The sequence below is a fragment of the Schistocerca serialis genome, chromosome 3 (assembly GCF_023864345.2).
Source record: "Schistocerca serialis cubense isolate TAMUIC-IGC-003099 chromosome 3, iqSchSeri2.2, whole genome shotgun sequence".
NCBI classification, from domain to species: Eukaryota; Metazoa; Arthropoda; class Insecta; order Orthoptera; family Acrididae; genus Schistocerca; species Schistocerca serialis.
Window position 1 is genome coordinate 451,237,650 of NC_064640.1, and position 13,810 is coordinate 451,251,459.

Genomic DNA, 13,810 nt, shown 5'->3' on the forward strand with positions numbered 1-13,810 from the left:
ATCATAGAAGACAGCCACCTTTGCTGTCTGTCAGTGTTCTTTGCTAGTCTTCAGCTCATTGTCTGTACCAAAATGCTGTCATCACAGGCAGCAGTACATGTGAGCAAAGAGATGAAAATTAGAGGGAGCTATGTCCAGGCTGTATGGTGGGTGAACAAACACTTCCCATCTAAAATGTTACAGTAACAGTTTTGTTGCAGCTTTTGTATGTGACCAAGCATTGTCATGAAGACAGACAATGTCTTATGACAACATTCCTCTTTCTTTGTTCTGAATTGCCATTTGTAGAAGATTTTCTCAAATAGCCAGATACACTCACTAAACAAGATCATCAGTTGACACTTGCTTACTTCCCTGACTGCCTGAATCATGAACATCTGTATGTCTGGCTTTCCAGCTTCAAAGTTCTTGCACCAATGCGACACTTCACTGCCATGCATAACAGTTGCATTATGTGGGCTGCATGAAATCAAGTGGAACCCGTCAACATGAAGAAATCGAATGTCAGCATGTGCTTCACACTCAGCAGGATAGTCTGTTGTTCTAGGCATATTTATGTTCTCTCTGTAGAAAAATGTGATGTGAAACAATTGATCGACAGGCAACACATCTGCACAAAGCTTCATCTGGGTCTGTGATCTTATACATACAAATGGGTGACATCACCAACTAATGTGGGCCCATTGGACAGAAATGTTTTAAGAAAAAGCCTGTTTAATGGTAGAAGGAAAAAACTGCCATGGCAAGCATCCTGGGAGGAAAATTTTTGTGACAGTCAGGATGTGTAGTAAAGGCAGTTGGTGGACTGGCTTGTCATTTGTGACATTTCCTGCAAGGTTAGGGTTATGTTAGTGGCAGGTATAATGCAATTGCCTGGTACCAACATCACTGCCCAAGTTCATCGTAAAGATGTCAGTCCAAATTGATGTGACTGTACTATGTGCTGCTGTGGGTACATCACTACTGTGATGTGTTACCGCGTCAGTGGGTGTGTGGACTCAGCAGCAGGCCCTGGGTAGGTTGCAGCTCCCTCATCTGTGTTGCCCAGCTAGGCTGCATCATGAGCTGAGGCAGCCTTGCTTCTGTGCTGGTGACTGAGTGGTGGGGGAGCTCCGATGGTGTGGCTCCCTGCAAGATGAGCCCTCAGGCAACTGATATGTATAAGAATTTTGCTGCAGATGTTACCCATCTTGCCCTGCTGCTTCTGCTGGATGCTGGCTGCCACTCATGGTGGGCTGACTGCAATGGCTGATGTCTTCTTGGTTAGCCCAGTTGGAGGAGCAGTTTGGGTGATCCTGTTAGCTGAGCACTGAAGGTGAAGGCAGGTGCCTCCTGGTTGGTGATCCCATCCCATCCCTCCCTCCCTCCCTCCCTCCCTCCCTCCCTCCCTCCCTCCCAGTGGGGGCAGGCTGCTCTTCTGTCTCAGAATTCAGGTAATGTGCAAATTCCACACACAGTTGCTCAACTAAGAACTTGATGAACCTCTGGGCATTGTGACAATACTTAACTATGTGGCTTTCTCCTGGGCACCTGAAGCACTGGGGCTTAGGGTCCAAGTATGGGGGCAGAGCTTCCACTTTGACGGGGAAGCCCAAGAGCTTCTGCTGCTTGAAGACATAGCTGAAGTTGCTGTCCATTTGCACAGTGATGACAAACAGAGGTGGCCTCTTTTTATTGGTTTGGTTGTACAGCTTGAGTGCCACATCCACAAAATCAGCTCTTAGCAGCCCTTCTTGGAGTGCTGTCTCATCACAAATCCAAGGCACCTCACAGACGAGTGCCTTGGTTGTCTTGTCATGCTACTTTTGTGGCTTCTTCTTCTTCTTCTTCTTCTTCTTGGGCACTGCAACAATGTGGACAGCCACAGTGCCCTTAAGTGCCATGAAGTCAATCATGCTCACTGCCTGTATCTCAACCATGGTTTCTGAATCAACAGACTTGACACCAAGTTTGAGATGTAGCAGTTCAACATCTTGTCATACAGTTCAGTCCATCCTGTGCCTCTGCACTGGATATGTGGAGGAGGGACTGGTGTACTGAAGTCTGCTTGAGGCAATCAATGAGTTCATTGAGCAGAACTGCTGATGGCTCTTTCACAAAGTCTGCTTTCCTTTGTGTGGCTTGTCTACCCTTGCCCATGCTACAGTTGCAGAAAAAGATGAATTTTGCTCATGTTGTAAAAATAACACCCACAAACTTCCACAATTTTGCAATCGCTAGCAGCATGAGCATGCCTTCTCAACTTTCCTTCAGTACAAACAGTGGAGAATTTAATGACAGTGATATGCTTATTTCAGTTGCTGAGGTTGAGCTGGTTCAGCTGTGGGTAAGGGATATAATATCTAGGCAGCAACATGCAGAGCAGAGCCAATTCGGTAGTGCACTGCCAGTGCTATGTAGATATGGGTCAAGGACATCATCCACCATGGTTTGGTCTTGGTGTGAGGTTTATTGATTTCTGCCCAGCCAATCCACTAGATAATTGCTTGATATGTTGCCAACATATATCCATCCGCATCTGGCATTTTTGCTATGACATGTGGAGTCACAGCCACTGTATGTGGAAATATCAGTTACACAGATGCCAATGCCACCACTGTGAGTTGGAATATTGATCAAGTGACGGTATATCAGAACAATAATAGATTATTGATATCATACTTTTTTTGCTTAGGTACTGTTTACCATTGCGTAAGAGATTGTCAATGATTCATCACTAATTTAGACTCTTGAAATACAGTCAGTATTCAATTTGCAATACATAATGATATTGCTAGCTATGAGAGCTATTCACATGGTATATCTGTATCTGTCCACATAGGTATAAAGGAAAATGGGAACACAGTCCTCAATCCTATGTATTTTGATACAATCAAGATAACACCTAGCATGGATTGTGCAGAAATATTGCACCGCGCACGCCAGAAAGAGATTAACCTCAGAGTATATGATGATGAAATGGTGAGTACTTTCATGTTCAACTTTTCTTTTTACTATGTTTTAGTGCCATCTCTAATGTCCACATTGTCAATGTGACATTAAACTCTAATCTCCCTTCCTCCTTTTATGTTTTAATGTAAATTTAGAGGGAAATTACTGATTGTAATTAGACCCGCCAAGTTAGCCAAGAGCGTTTATGCACCGCTTCGTTTATGTGCGCTGGCCCCGGATGGAATCCGCCCGGCGGATTTATGATGACAGTCGGTGTGCCGGACAGTCTGGATGTGGTTTTCCACATCCCCATAGGTGAATACCGGGCTGATCCCCATGTCCCGCCTCAGTTACATGGCTAGCAGACATCTGAACACTTTCGCATTATTCCATGGATTCCACTAGTCGCAGGCAGTTGGGGTACACGCCACATCGTGTGGCAGCAGGAAGGGCATCCGGTCACCCCTTAATCTAACATTGCCAAATCCAGTTAACCATGCTGACCCTGTGTACCTGCAGTTGGACAAAGGCACAAGCGAAAGAAAAATCACTGATTGTAATTAGAATTTATGATTTATTTTGCAATATAATAAAGTACAATATCTGTATACTGCACATAAGTCATATAATTCATGTCCAAAAATTGTTAAGAGCAGTGCATGTTGTCATGGATTCATTCAGCTGACACTACAGAAAGCACTTTCAGCATCACAGAGAGATTTACCATTGAAATTTATGAAGAGTACATTCCAAAATGTGTTGGGCAATTAATTACTTATTCCTACATACATCTTGTGAAGTGACCATGATGGAAAAATCAAAGAAATTCAAGCACACAAAGAGGTTTACTGACAGTTGCTCTTCCCAAGCACCACCTGTGATTGGAACAAAGTGTAATGCAACGACATGGAGTTACTCTATTTGCTACCATTCTACTCCTTTAGATAACTAATTTTTCCCATTTTAATTGCCAAACTAGTAGCAGAAGTGTCAAAATTCATATAAAGGTAGTAAGGTACAGGTAAAGATCTGTATTCTGGCTCTAGACAGGCCAATCAGGCCTGACTGACCATCGTGTCATCCTTTCCCATGCATGGCATCATTGGATACATTATGGAGGGGCATGTGGTCAGCACACCACTCTCCCAGTCGTTGTCAGGTTTATTAACCTTGTAACTGTTACTAATCAGTTGAGAAGCTCCTCAGGTAGCCTTTTGAGGCTAAGTACACCCCATACCATTTCTCCCACCGGGAAAAATCCCTGGCAGTGCTGAGAATTGAACCTGGGTCCCTGCTACGGAGGCAGATTTATCTCAGCAATACATCATTAAAGTTCATAGTTCACTAGATTATTTGAATGCTGCTAATCCCAATGGAATAGGCAGTTTTCCATAAAACATTTTGTTAAAGATAAATTTGTAACTGAAATTTGTTCCCATGCCATGAGGTCGTGAAAATGTGATGAACTAATAACTGTTCATTCATAAAAATGCATAGCTCTTTGGAGAGCCTTAATTTCACTCTTGCCAGTAAACTGTTCACTTTCTTCAAAAATTCAGTAACATTTATGACCTACATAAAAAAACTTTTAATTATTGAACTTTCAAGTTTGTTTACTTTCCAGATTTGACAATATGCTTTTGTTACTTTAATTTTTCTAAATCAGATAGTGCACTTAGTTATCCAAATAAGCAACTAATTAAGGAATTAGGAACCAAAGAATTTTACATGAAACCCAGCAATCCTCTACGGAAGTATGCATTGTCTAAACCAAATGGTTTGCCTGACTTCATCAGTTTTGCAGTTATCTGACATATTGTTAATCAAAGTTATTACATGATTCATTAGGATGATACCATTACTGAATTTGCCCTTTATATTGATATAACACCCCCCCCCCCCCCCCCATGGCCCATGGACCTTGCCATTGGTGGGGAGGCTTGCGTGCCTCAGCAATACAGATAGCCGTACCGCAGATGCAACCACAATGGGGGGGGGTATCTGTTGAGAGGCAGGACAAACGTGTAGTTTGTGAAGAGGGGCAGCAGCCTTTTCAGTAGTTGCAGGGGCAACAGTCTGGATGATTGACTGATCTGGCCTTGTAACACTAACCAAAATGGCCTTGCTGTGCTGGTATTGCGAACGGCTGAAAGCAAGGGGAAACTACAGCCGTAATTTTTCCCGAGGGCATGCAGCTTTACTGTATAGTTTACTGTATAGTTAAATGATGATGGCATCCTCTTGAGTAAAATATTTCGGAGGTAAAATAGTCCCCCATTTGGATCTCTGGGCGGTGGCTACTCAGGAGGACGTTGTTATCAGGAGAAAGAAAACTGGCATTTTACGGGTCGGAGCGTGGAAAGTCCGATCCCTTAATCAGACAGGTAGGTTAGAAAATTTAAAAAGGGAAATGGATAGGTTAAAGTTAGATATAGTGAGAATGAGTGAAGTTTGGTGGCATGAGGAACAAGACTTCTGGTCAGGTGAATACAGGGTTATAAATACAAAATCAAATAGGGGTAATGCAGGAGTAGGTTTAATAATGAATAAAACAATAAGAATGTGGGTAAACTACCACAAACAGCACAGTGAATGCATTGTTGTGGCCAAGATAGATACGAAGCCCACACCTACCACTGTAGTACAAGCTTATATGCAAACTAGCTCCGCAGATGACGAAGAGATTGATGAAATGTATGATGAGCTAAAAGAAATTATTCAGATAGTGAAGGGAGACGAAAATTCAATAGTCGTTGGTGACTGGAACTTGATAGTAGGAAAAGGAAGACAAGGAAACATAGTAGGTGAACATGGAATGGGGGTCAGAAATAAAACAGAAAGCCACCTGGTAGACTTTTGCACAGAGCACAACTTAATCATAGCTACACTTGGTTCAAAAACCATGAAAGAAGGTTACATACATGGAAGAAGCCTGAAGATACTGGAAGGTTTAAGATAGATTATATAATGTTAAGACAGAGATTTAGGAACCAGGTTTTAAAGTGTAAGACATTTCCATGAACAGATGTGGACTCTGACCCCAATCTATTGGTTATGAACTGTAGAGTAAAACTGAAGAAACTGCAAAAAGGTGGGAATTTAAGGAGATGGGACCTGAATAAACTGACTAAACCAGAGGTTAAAGAGAGTTTCAGGGACAGCATAAGGGAACAATTGACAGGAATGGAGGAAAGAAATACAGTAGAAGAAGAATGGGTATCTCTGAGGAATGAAGTAGTGAAGGCAGCAGAGGATCAAGTAGGTAAAAAGATGAGGGCTAGTAGAAATCCTTGGGTAACAGAAGAAATATTGATTTTAATTGATGAAAGAAGAAAATATAAAAATGCAGTAAATGAAGCAGGCAAAGAGGAATAAAAACGTCTCAAAAATGAGATCGACAGGAGGTGCAAAATGGCTAAGCAGGAATGGCTAGAGGACAAATGTAAGGATGTAGAGGCTTATCTCACTAGGGGTAAAATAGATACTGCCTACAGGAAAATTAAAGAGACCTTTTGAGAAAAGAGAGCCACTTGTATGAATATCAAGAGCCCAGATGGAAACCCAGTTCTAAGCAAAGAAGGGAAAGCAGAAAGGTGGAAGGAGTATATAGAGGGTCTATACAAGGGCGATGTTCATGAGGACAATATTATGGAAATGGAAGAGGATGTAGATTAAAATGAAATGGGAGATATGATACTGTGTGAAGAGTTTGACAGAGCACTGAAAGACCTGAGTCGAAACAAGGCCGTGGGAGTATACAACATTCCATTAGAACTACTGATAACCTTTGGAGAGCCAGCCCTGACAAAACTCTACCATCTGGTAAGCGAGATGTATGAGACAGGCAAAATACTCTCAGACGTCAAGAAGAATATAATAATTCCAATCCCAAAGAAAGCAGGTGTTGACAGATGTGGAAATTACTGAACTATCAGTTTAATAAGCCACGGCTGCAAAATACTAACACGAATTATTTATAGATGAATGGAAAAACTGGTAGGAGCCAACCTTGGGGAAAATCAGTTTGGATTCCGTAGAAATGTTGGAACACTTGAGGCAGTATTGACCCTATGACTTATTTTACAAGATAGATTAAGGAAAGGCAAACCTATGTTTCTAGCATTTTTAGACTTAGAGAAAGCTTTTGACAATGTTGACTGGAGTATTCTCTTTCTAATTCTGAAGGTGGCAGGGGTAAAATACAGGGAGTGAAAGGCTATTTACAATTTGTACAGAAACCAGAAGGCAGTTATAAGAGTCAAGGGGCATGAAAGGGAAGCAGTGGTTGGGAAGGGAGTGAGACAGGTTTGTAGCCTATCCTTGATGTTATTCAATCTGGTTATTGGGCAAGCACTAAAGAAAACAAAAGAAAATTTGGAGTAGGAATTAAACTCCATGGCAAAGAAATAAAAACTTTGAGGTTTGTTAGTGACATTGTAATTCTGTCAGAGACAACAGAGGACGGGGAAGAGCAGTTGAACAGAATGGACAGTGTCTTGAAAGGAGGATATTAGATGAACATCATCAAAAGCAAACCTAGGATAATGGAATGTAGTCGAATTAAGTCGGGTGATGCTGAGGGAATTAGATTAGGTAATGAGACGCTTAAAGTAGTAGATGAGTTTTGCTATTTGGGGAGCAAAATAGCTGATGATGGTTGAAGTACAGAGGATATAAAATGTACACTGGCAATGGCCAGAAAAGCCTTTCTGAAGAAGAGAAATTTGTTGACATTGAGTATAAATTTAAGTGTCATGAAGTCGTTTCTGAAAGTATTTGTATGGAGTGTAGCCATGTATGGAAGTGAAATGTGACGAATAATAGTTTAGATAAGAATAGAATAGAATCTTTCAAAATGTGGTGCTACAGAAGAATGCTGAAGATTAGATGGGTAGATCACATAACTAATGAGGTGGTGTTGAACAGAATTGGGGAGAAGAGAAATTTGTGGCACAACTTTTGTTATAACTTCAAGTTGAACAAATATATTTCAAGGAAGACACAATACATGAAAGTCACATATCAAGTAAACACAGTAAGACGTGTGTACACTTTAACAGTCATATCATAACTGAGTCCCAGTCTAGCGGCCGCTGGCTGGCTGGCCGCTTAGGTGGCGCTGCTGCTGCATGGCTGGCAGACAGCACTGCATGTAGAGGACGCGCGTAACTGCACGGCGGCACTTTGAAAGATCGGCGAGTCACAACACTTTTCCCCCCTTTGAAGTTTTTTGCACAGGTCTTGATGGAGGTGGCCTGTAGATGGCTAATGTCCATAGGTATTGTTTGACTGGTGTTAAAGTCTCGAGGAGGAGGCTTCCCGTACGGACGGAAGTGTCCCCAATGATAATGGGTCGAGATGACAGGAGACATGGGGGTCGTATCTGCTGGGCCCTGTTCACCAATGTGCCCATTGTGGCAAGTCCAGTTGTTATAACAGGAGACATGGATGATGTGTCCGTGTCCGTAGGAGAAGGAGGCGAGTAGAGTTGCTCAGACAGATGATGGTCATCTGGTTCCTGCATGGGCACGTCTCCTGGTGGTGTCAGTTCTTATGCTGGCACCAATATGATGGTGAGAGGACTGCGTTGTGATTAATGAGAGATTCCAATATCCCGAGTGTCAGGTAGAGCCGAAGGTGGTGTAGCGGCATCCAGAACAGGTGTTGCCGGCTCACGACGCCAAAGCTGGTCCGAACGATGCACTGCAACACCCGTCTCTGTCTGGATTTCATACAGGCGTTGGCCAGGACTCCATTTTGGCTGCCTGCCATATCCCTGTACCCATACAAGGTCGTCGGTGGTGAACCAGCCAAGCGAAGGCACCCGCGGCCGTGAGGTGGAAGGCCGCAGAAGACGAAATAGCGTGCGGGGCTGTTGGCCACGTAAGAACTCAGCCGGGCTGTGGTTGCCCATGGGGGTGAAATGGTAAGAAGCCAGAAATTGGAGAAGCGCATCATCAGCAGCAGAAGAAGTCAGGAGTTTCCTCATCTGAGCCTTAAATGTGCGTACCAGTCATTCAGCCTCACTGTTTGACTGTGGATGGAACGGAGGGGCTGTGACATGCATGACACCATGACAGACACAAAAATCTGCAAAATCAGAAGAGGCAAATTGTGGACCATTATCAGTAACAAGAGTAGAGGGAAGGCCTTCCAAAGAGAAAATGTGAGCTAGAGCATTGGTGGTTGCCGTGGTGGTAGGCGATGTGCAACGGACAATGAAAGTAAAGTGAGAGTAGGCATCAATAACGAGAAGCCAATTAGTACCTAAAAAAGGTCCCGCAAAGTCAGCATGAATATGCTCCCAGGGCTTCTCAGGCGAAGGCCACGGTGACAAAGATAACTTCGGGGTGGCGGCCTGTGATGCACAAGGGCCACAGGCAGCGCCCATGTGTGCGATTTCAGAGTCGATGCCAGTCCAGTACACATGATGGCACGCCAGAGATTTTGTGCGAGAGACACCCCAGTGCCCTTGGTGAAGGAGGCGCAAGACTGAAGCACGCAAAGATGCAGGTACCACAACACGCGGCGAAGCATTTTCGGTGGAAAGGAGGATAACACCATCCCTAGCCGTGAGGCGATAACACAAAGCTTAGTAGTTCTGCAACGGATCAGAAGTCTTAGTGGATGGACAATCTGACCAACCCTTCTGAATACAGTCTACCCGGGAGAGGGTAAGGTCAGAACCCATAGCAGCCACCAGCTGGTCTCCGGTGATGGGGAACCCGTCCACAACCCGCTGCTCGGCAACATCCAGGTGGAAACACAAAAGTTCGTCCCTATCGAATGCCAGATCAGGACCCATGGGAAGGCGAGACAGTGCATCAGCATTCGAATGTTGAGCCGTTGGCCGGAAATGAATCTCATAATTGAAATGAGACAAGTAAAGAGCCCAACGCTGGATGTGGTGTGCAGCCTTGTCGGGAAGTGACGTTGATGAATGAAACAAGGAAACAAGTGGTTTGTGATCCGTAACAAGATGAAATTTGGGTCCATAGAGAAAAACACCAAACTTATGAAGAGCATAAATAATGGCCAAGCTTCTTTTTCAATTTGAGAATACTTTTGTTGGGCATCCGTGATCGTTTTGGGGACATAAGCAATGGGTTGTTCAGAACCATCAGAAAAACAGTGCGCAAGGACTGCACCAACCCTATATTGAGAGGCATCTGTGGCAAGAACAAGATGTTGGCCTGGTAGATAAGTAGCCAGGCACAGGGCCTGTTTCAGCATAGTCTTCAATTTCTGGAAAGCCGCATCGCATGACGTGGACCAGTGAAAAGGCACGTTTTTATGCAACAGGCGATGCAACGACTGAGCCACCGAAGCAGCAGATGGTAAAAACTTGTGATAGTATGCTATTTTCCCCAAGAAGACCTGCAGTTTTTTAACAGAAGTAGGGCGAGGAAGGGCATCGATCACAGCAACAGTTTGCTGAAGCGGACGAATACCATCCCGAGAGAGTTGAAACCCCAAGTACGTGATAGATGCCTGAAAAAATTTTGATTTCTGAAGATAACACTTATGACCGGCAGTCTGTAAGACATGAAAAAGTGTGCAGAGATTTTGAAGATGTTCGTCAGTAGTGGAGCCAGTGACAACAATGTCGTCCTGGTAATTTATTCACCCAAGGACAGTGAGCAATAATTGTTCCAAGAATCACTGAAATAGAGCAGGGGCACTGACAACCCCAAATGGCAATCGTTGGTATTGATAGAGGCCAAAAGGCATGTTAAGGACCAGAAACTGCCGAGAAGCAGCGTCAAGAAGAAGTTGATGATAAGCTTCTGACAGGTCAAGTTTAGAAAAATACTGGCCTCCAGCAAGATTAGTGAACAATTCTTCAGGTCGAAGCATAGGGTAAGTGTCGATAAGGCATTGAGCATTTACAGTGGCTTTGAAATCGCCACAGAGATTAATATCACCATTTGGCTTAGCAACAACGATGACAGGAGAGGACCACTCACTGGAAGTGACAGGAAGCAAGACCCCTGAAGCAGTGAGATGATCCAGCTCCCGTTTGACCTGATCATGAAGGGCCACAGGAATGGGCCGAGCCTGAAAAAACATAGGCGGAGCAGTGGGTTTGAGTGTGATATGAGCTTCAAAGTCGTTTGCATGGCCTAACCCAGGAGAAAAAAGGGGTGAAAATGTCATCAACAAGGAATCCAATTGAGCATAAGGAATAGCATCAGAGGCGATATTGACAGAGTCATCTATGGAGAACCCAAAAATGCGAAAGGTATCGAAACCAAAAAGATTCTCCGCGTTACTATGGTCAACCACAGATATGGGAACAGTGCGAACAACAGATTTGTAAGATACCTAAGCATCAAATTGTCCCAAGAGAGAAATCTTCTGTTTATTGTAAGTCTGTAATTGCCTAGTGATAGGTGACAAGATTGGAGCACCCAACTGAAGATACGTCTGAGAATTGATGATAGTGGCAGCAGAACCAGTATCCACCTGCATGCGAACATCTCGACCAAGTATTTGGTCAGTGAGGAATAACTTCCCTGAAAGGGAAGAATTACAATTGAAAGACAACACAGAAATAGTCAGCCGGCGGGGACACGCCACACACTTCATCAACATCACACAGAGGTTGTATTTCCCCGACGTTGCCCCATGCCTCAATTTTCGCTCCAGCGGCGCGAGAAATTTCAAAAGACTGAGCAATGGATAGGACTTCATCTAGAGTCAGATTTGCCAACTGAAGGGCACGTTGCCTAACTTCATTGTCGGGCGCTGATCGGATAATAGCATCCCATAACATGGAATCAGTGTAGGATTCTTGGTGAACTTCAGTAACGAATTGACACTTTCTACTGAGGCCGTGAAGTTTAGCAGCCCAAGCATGATAGGATTGATTCGGTTGTTTTTGACAACAAGAAAAGGCAATACGAGAGGCTACCACATGCGTTTGCTTTTGAAACTAGACAGACAGAAGTGAGCACATTTCAGCAAAGGACAAAGATGCAGGATTTTTCAAAGGAGCCAATTCCAACAACAACCGATACATTTGAGGTGAAATCCATGAAAGGAACAGAGACGTACATGTTTGTTCATCCGCGACATGAAATGCCAAGAAGTGCTGTCGAAGACGTTTTTCGTAATCAGACCAGTCTTCCGCCGTCTCGTCATAAGGAGGAAAAGGAGGTAGAGACAATGACAAGAGGTGCCCCACATTTGATGCCGCGATGAAATCACGAATCGCATTTGTGACAAGTGTTTACTAATCTATGCGACCTCGCAATAGTTGCTCTAAAGTAGCCATGGAAACATGTGGGTCAACGATGGAAAAGAAAAATCACTACCTTGTCACCAATTGTTATAACTTCAGGTTGAACAAATATATTTCAAGGAAGAGAATTGCATGAAAATCACAGATCAAGTAAACAGAGTAAGACATGTGTACGCTTTAACAATCAAATCATAACTGAGTCCGTGTCTAGTGGCCGCTGGCTGGCTGGCCGCATAGGTTGTGCTGCTGCTGCATGGCTGGCAGACAGCGCCGCATGTAGAGGATGCGCGTAACTGCGTGGCGGCACTTTGAAAGATCGGCGAGTCACAACAACTTGACTAGGAGAAGGGATCACTTGGAAGGACATATTCTGAGGCATCAAGGGATCACCAATTTAGTATTGGAGGGCAGCATGGAGGGTAAAAATCATAGAGGGCAACCAAGAGATGAATACACTAAACAGATTCAGAAGGATGTAGGTTGCAGTAGGTACTGGGAGATGAAGAAACTTGCACAGGATGTAGTAGTATGGAAAGCTGCATCAAACCAGTCTCTGGACTGAAGAGCACAACAACAACATTGATATAAAGTAAAATAAAATATAATTACCAATTTCATGAATTATCTGCACATTTGTCTTTTATATAGCCCCATCTAACAGCACGTCAGCTGTCCATGCTTAGCTATCACCCAGGTAACATCTCCATATGGGAATCTGCATTTACATCTTAGTATAAAAGCCAGTGGTAGGTTTCATCAGCTAACATCTCTATGTCAGTAGAGGTTTCCATAGGTGACTATCTACAACTGTTAAATAATTTGAAAAATGCATATTTGTGCCATCAACTGTACAGTTGTGTGATTATTTTTTATTTGATCCATTGATGTAGCCTTCACTGTTTTTCTCTTTTGAGTATGATTGTAGTAATCAAAACTGGTTGAGAATATGCATCCAGTTATACACACTGATGGTACAAATATGCTTATTCCAGATCTCTGTGTCAGTTTGTGTAATCATCGAGTATAATCATTACATCAACATATCAGTGACAAAGTCTGTGGCTAGTAATTCACTGGTGTAAATCTAATTGTAAAAGTTGCACACATGTCTGTAGTACAAAGGGACTTTCCCGGACGTGGAGTGTGGGACGTGTTGCAGGGTGCATATCTGATGGCTTTCAGGGAGCAATAAAAATTTGGTTTTCTGTATTTTGCGTAATTATTGACTGAATTTAAAATTTTAAATACTGTCACAATCTGTTCAGTAAGCGGTATAATCCAATGTCAAAAGTTTAACACAATAAGACAAGAAACTGTGTATTTTTTTGTGAGGCAGTGTAACTGATGGCGCACGCAATACATGGACTTCATTCATCCAGTATTTGAGAATGAGAGCATTTCACAACTTGCAAGAATCTTTACACATAATTTCAAATATTTGTGAAACTTTTCCTCACTGATGCCACGTAAGGTTGATAGGAAGAATGTATATTGCTTATTACATTTTCACTGTTCAGACAATAAAACTTAAGCATTATAAGATATGACATTTTAATTTGTTACTTCCTTACTACTAACTCTATTCACAACACATTTTGTGGACAGTACCAGTATCTACACATAAGGTAAATGTAT

The 13,810-nt window shown here is 43.1% G+C and overlaps 1 protein-coding gene across 1 annotated transcript in view; it reads left to right on the forward strand.

The window, feature by feature from the left end:
* The window catches only part of LOC126470350 (glycine dehydrogenase (decarboxylating), mitochondrial), a 288,221-nt gene that overhangs the window by 178,202 nt on the left and 96,209 nt on the right, over positions 1-13,810 (forward strand). Inside the window, exon 9 of the mRNA XM_050098138.1 lies at positions 2,822-2,961. Coding sequence (XP_049954095.1) covers positions 2,822-2,961 — 140 coding nt within the window. The remainder of the gene's footprint in view (positions 1-2,821; positions 2,962-13,810) is intronic.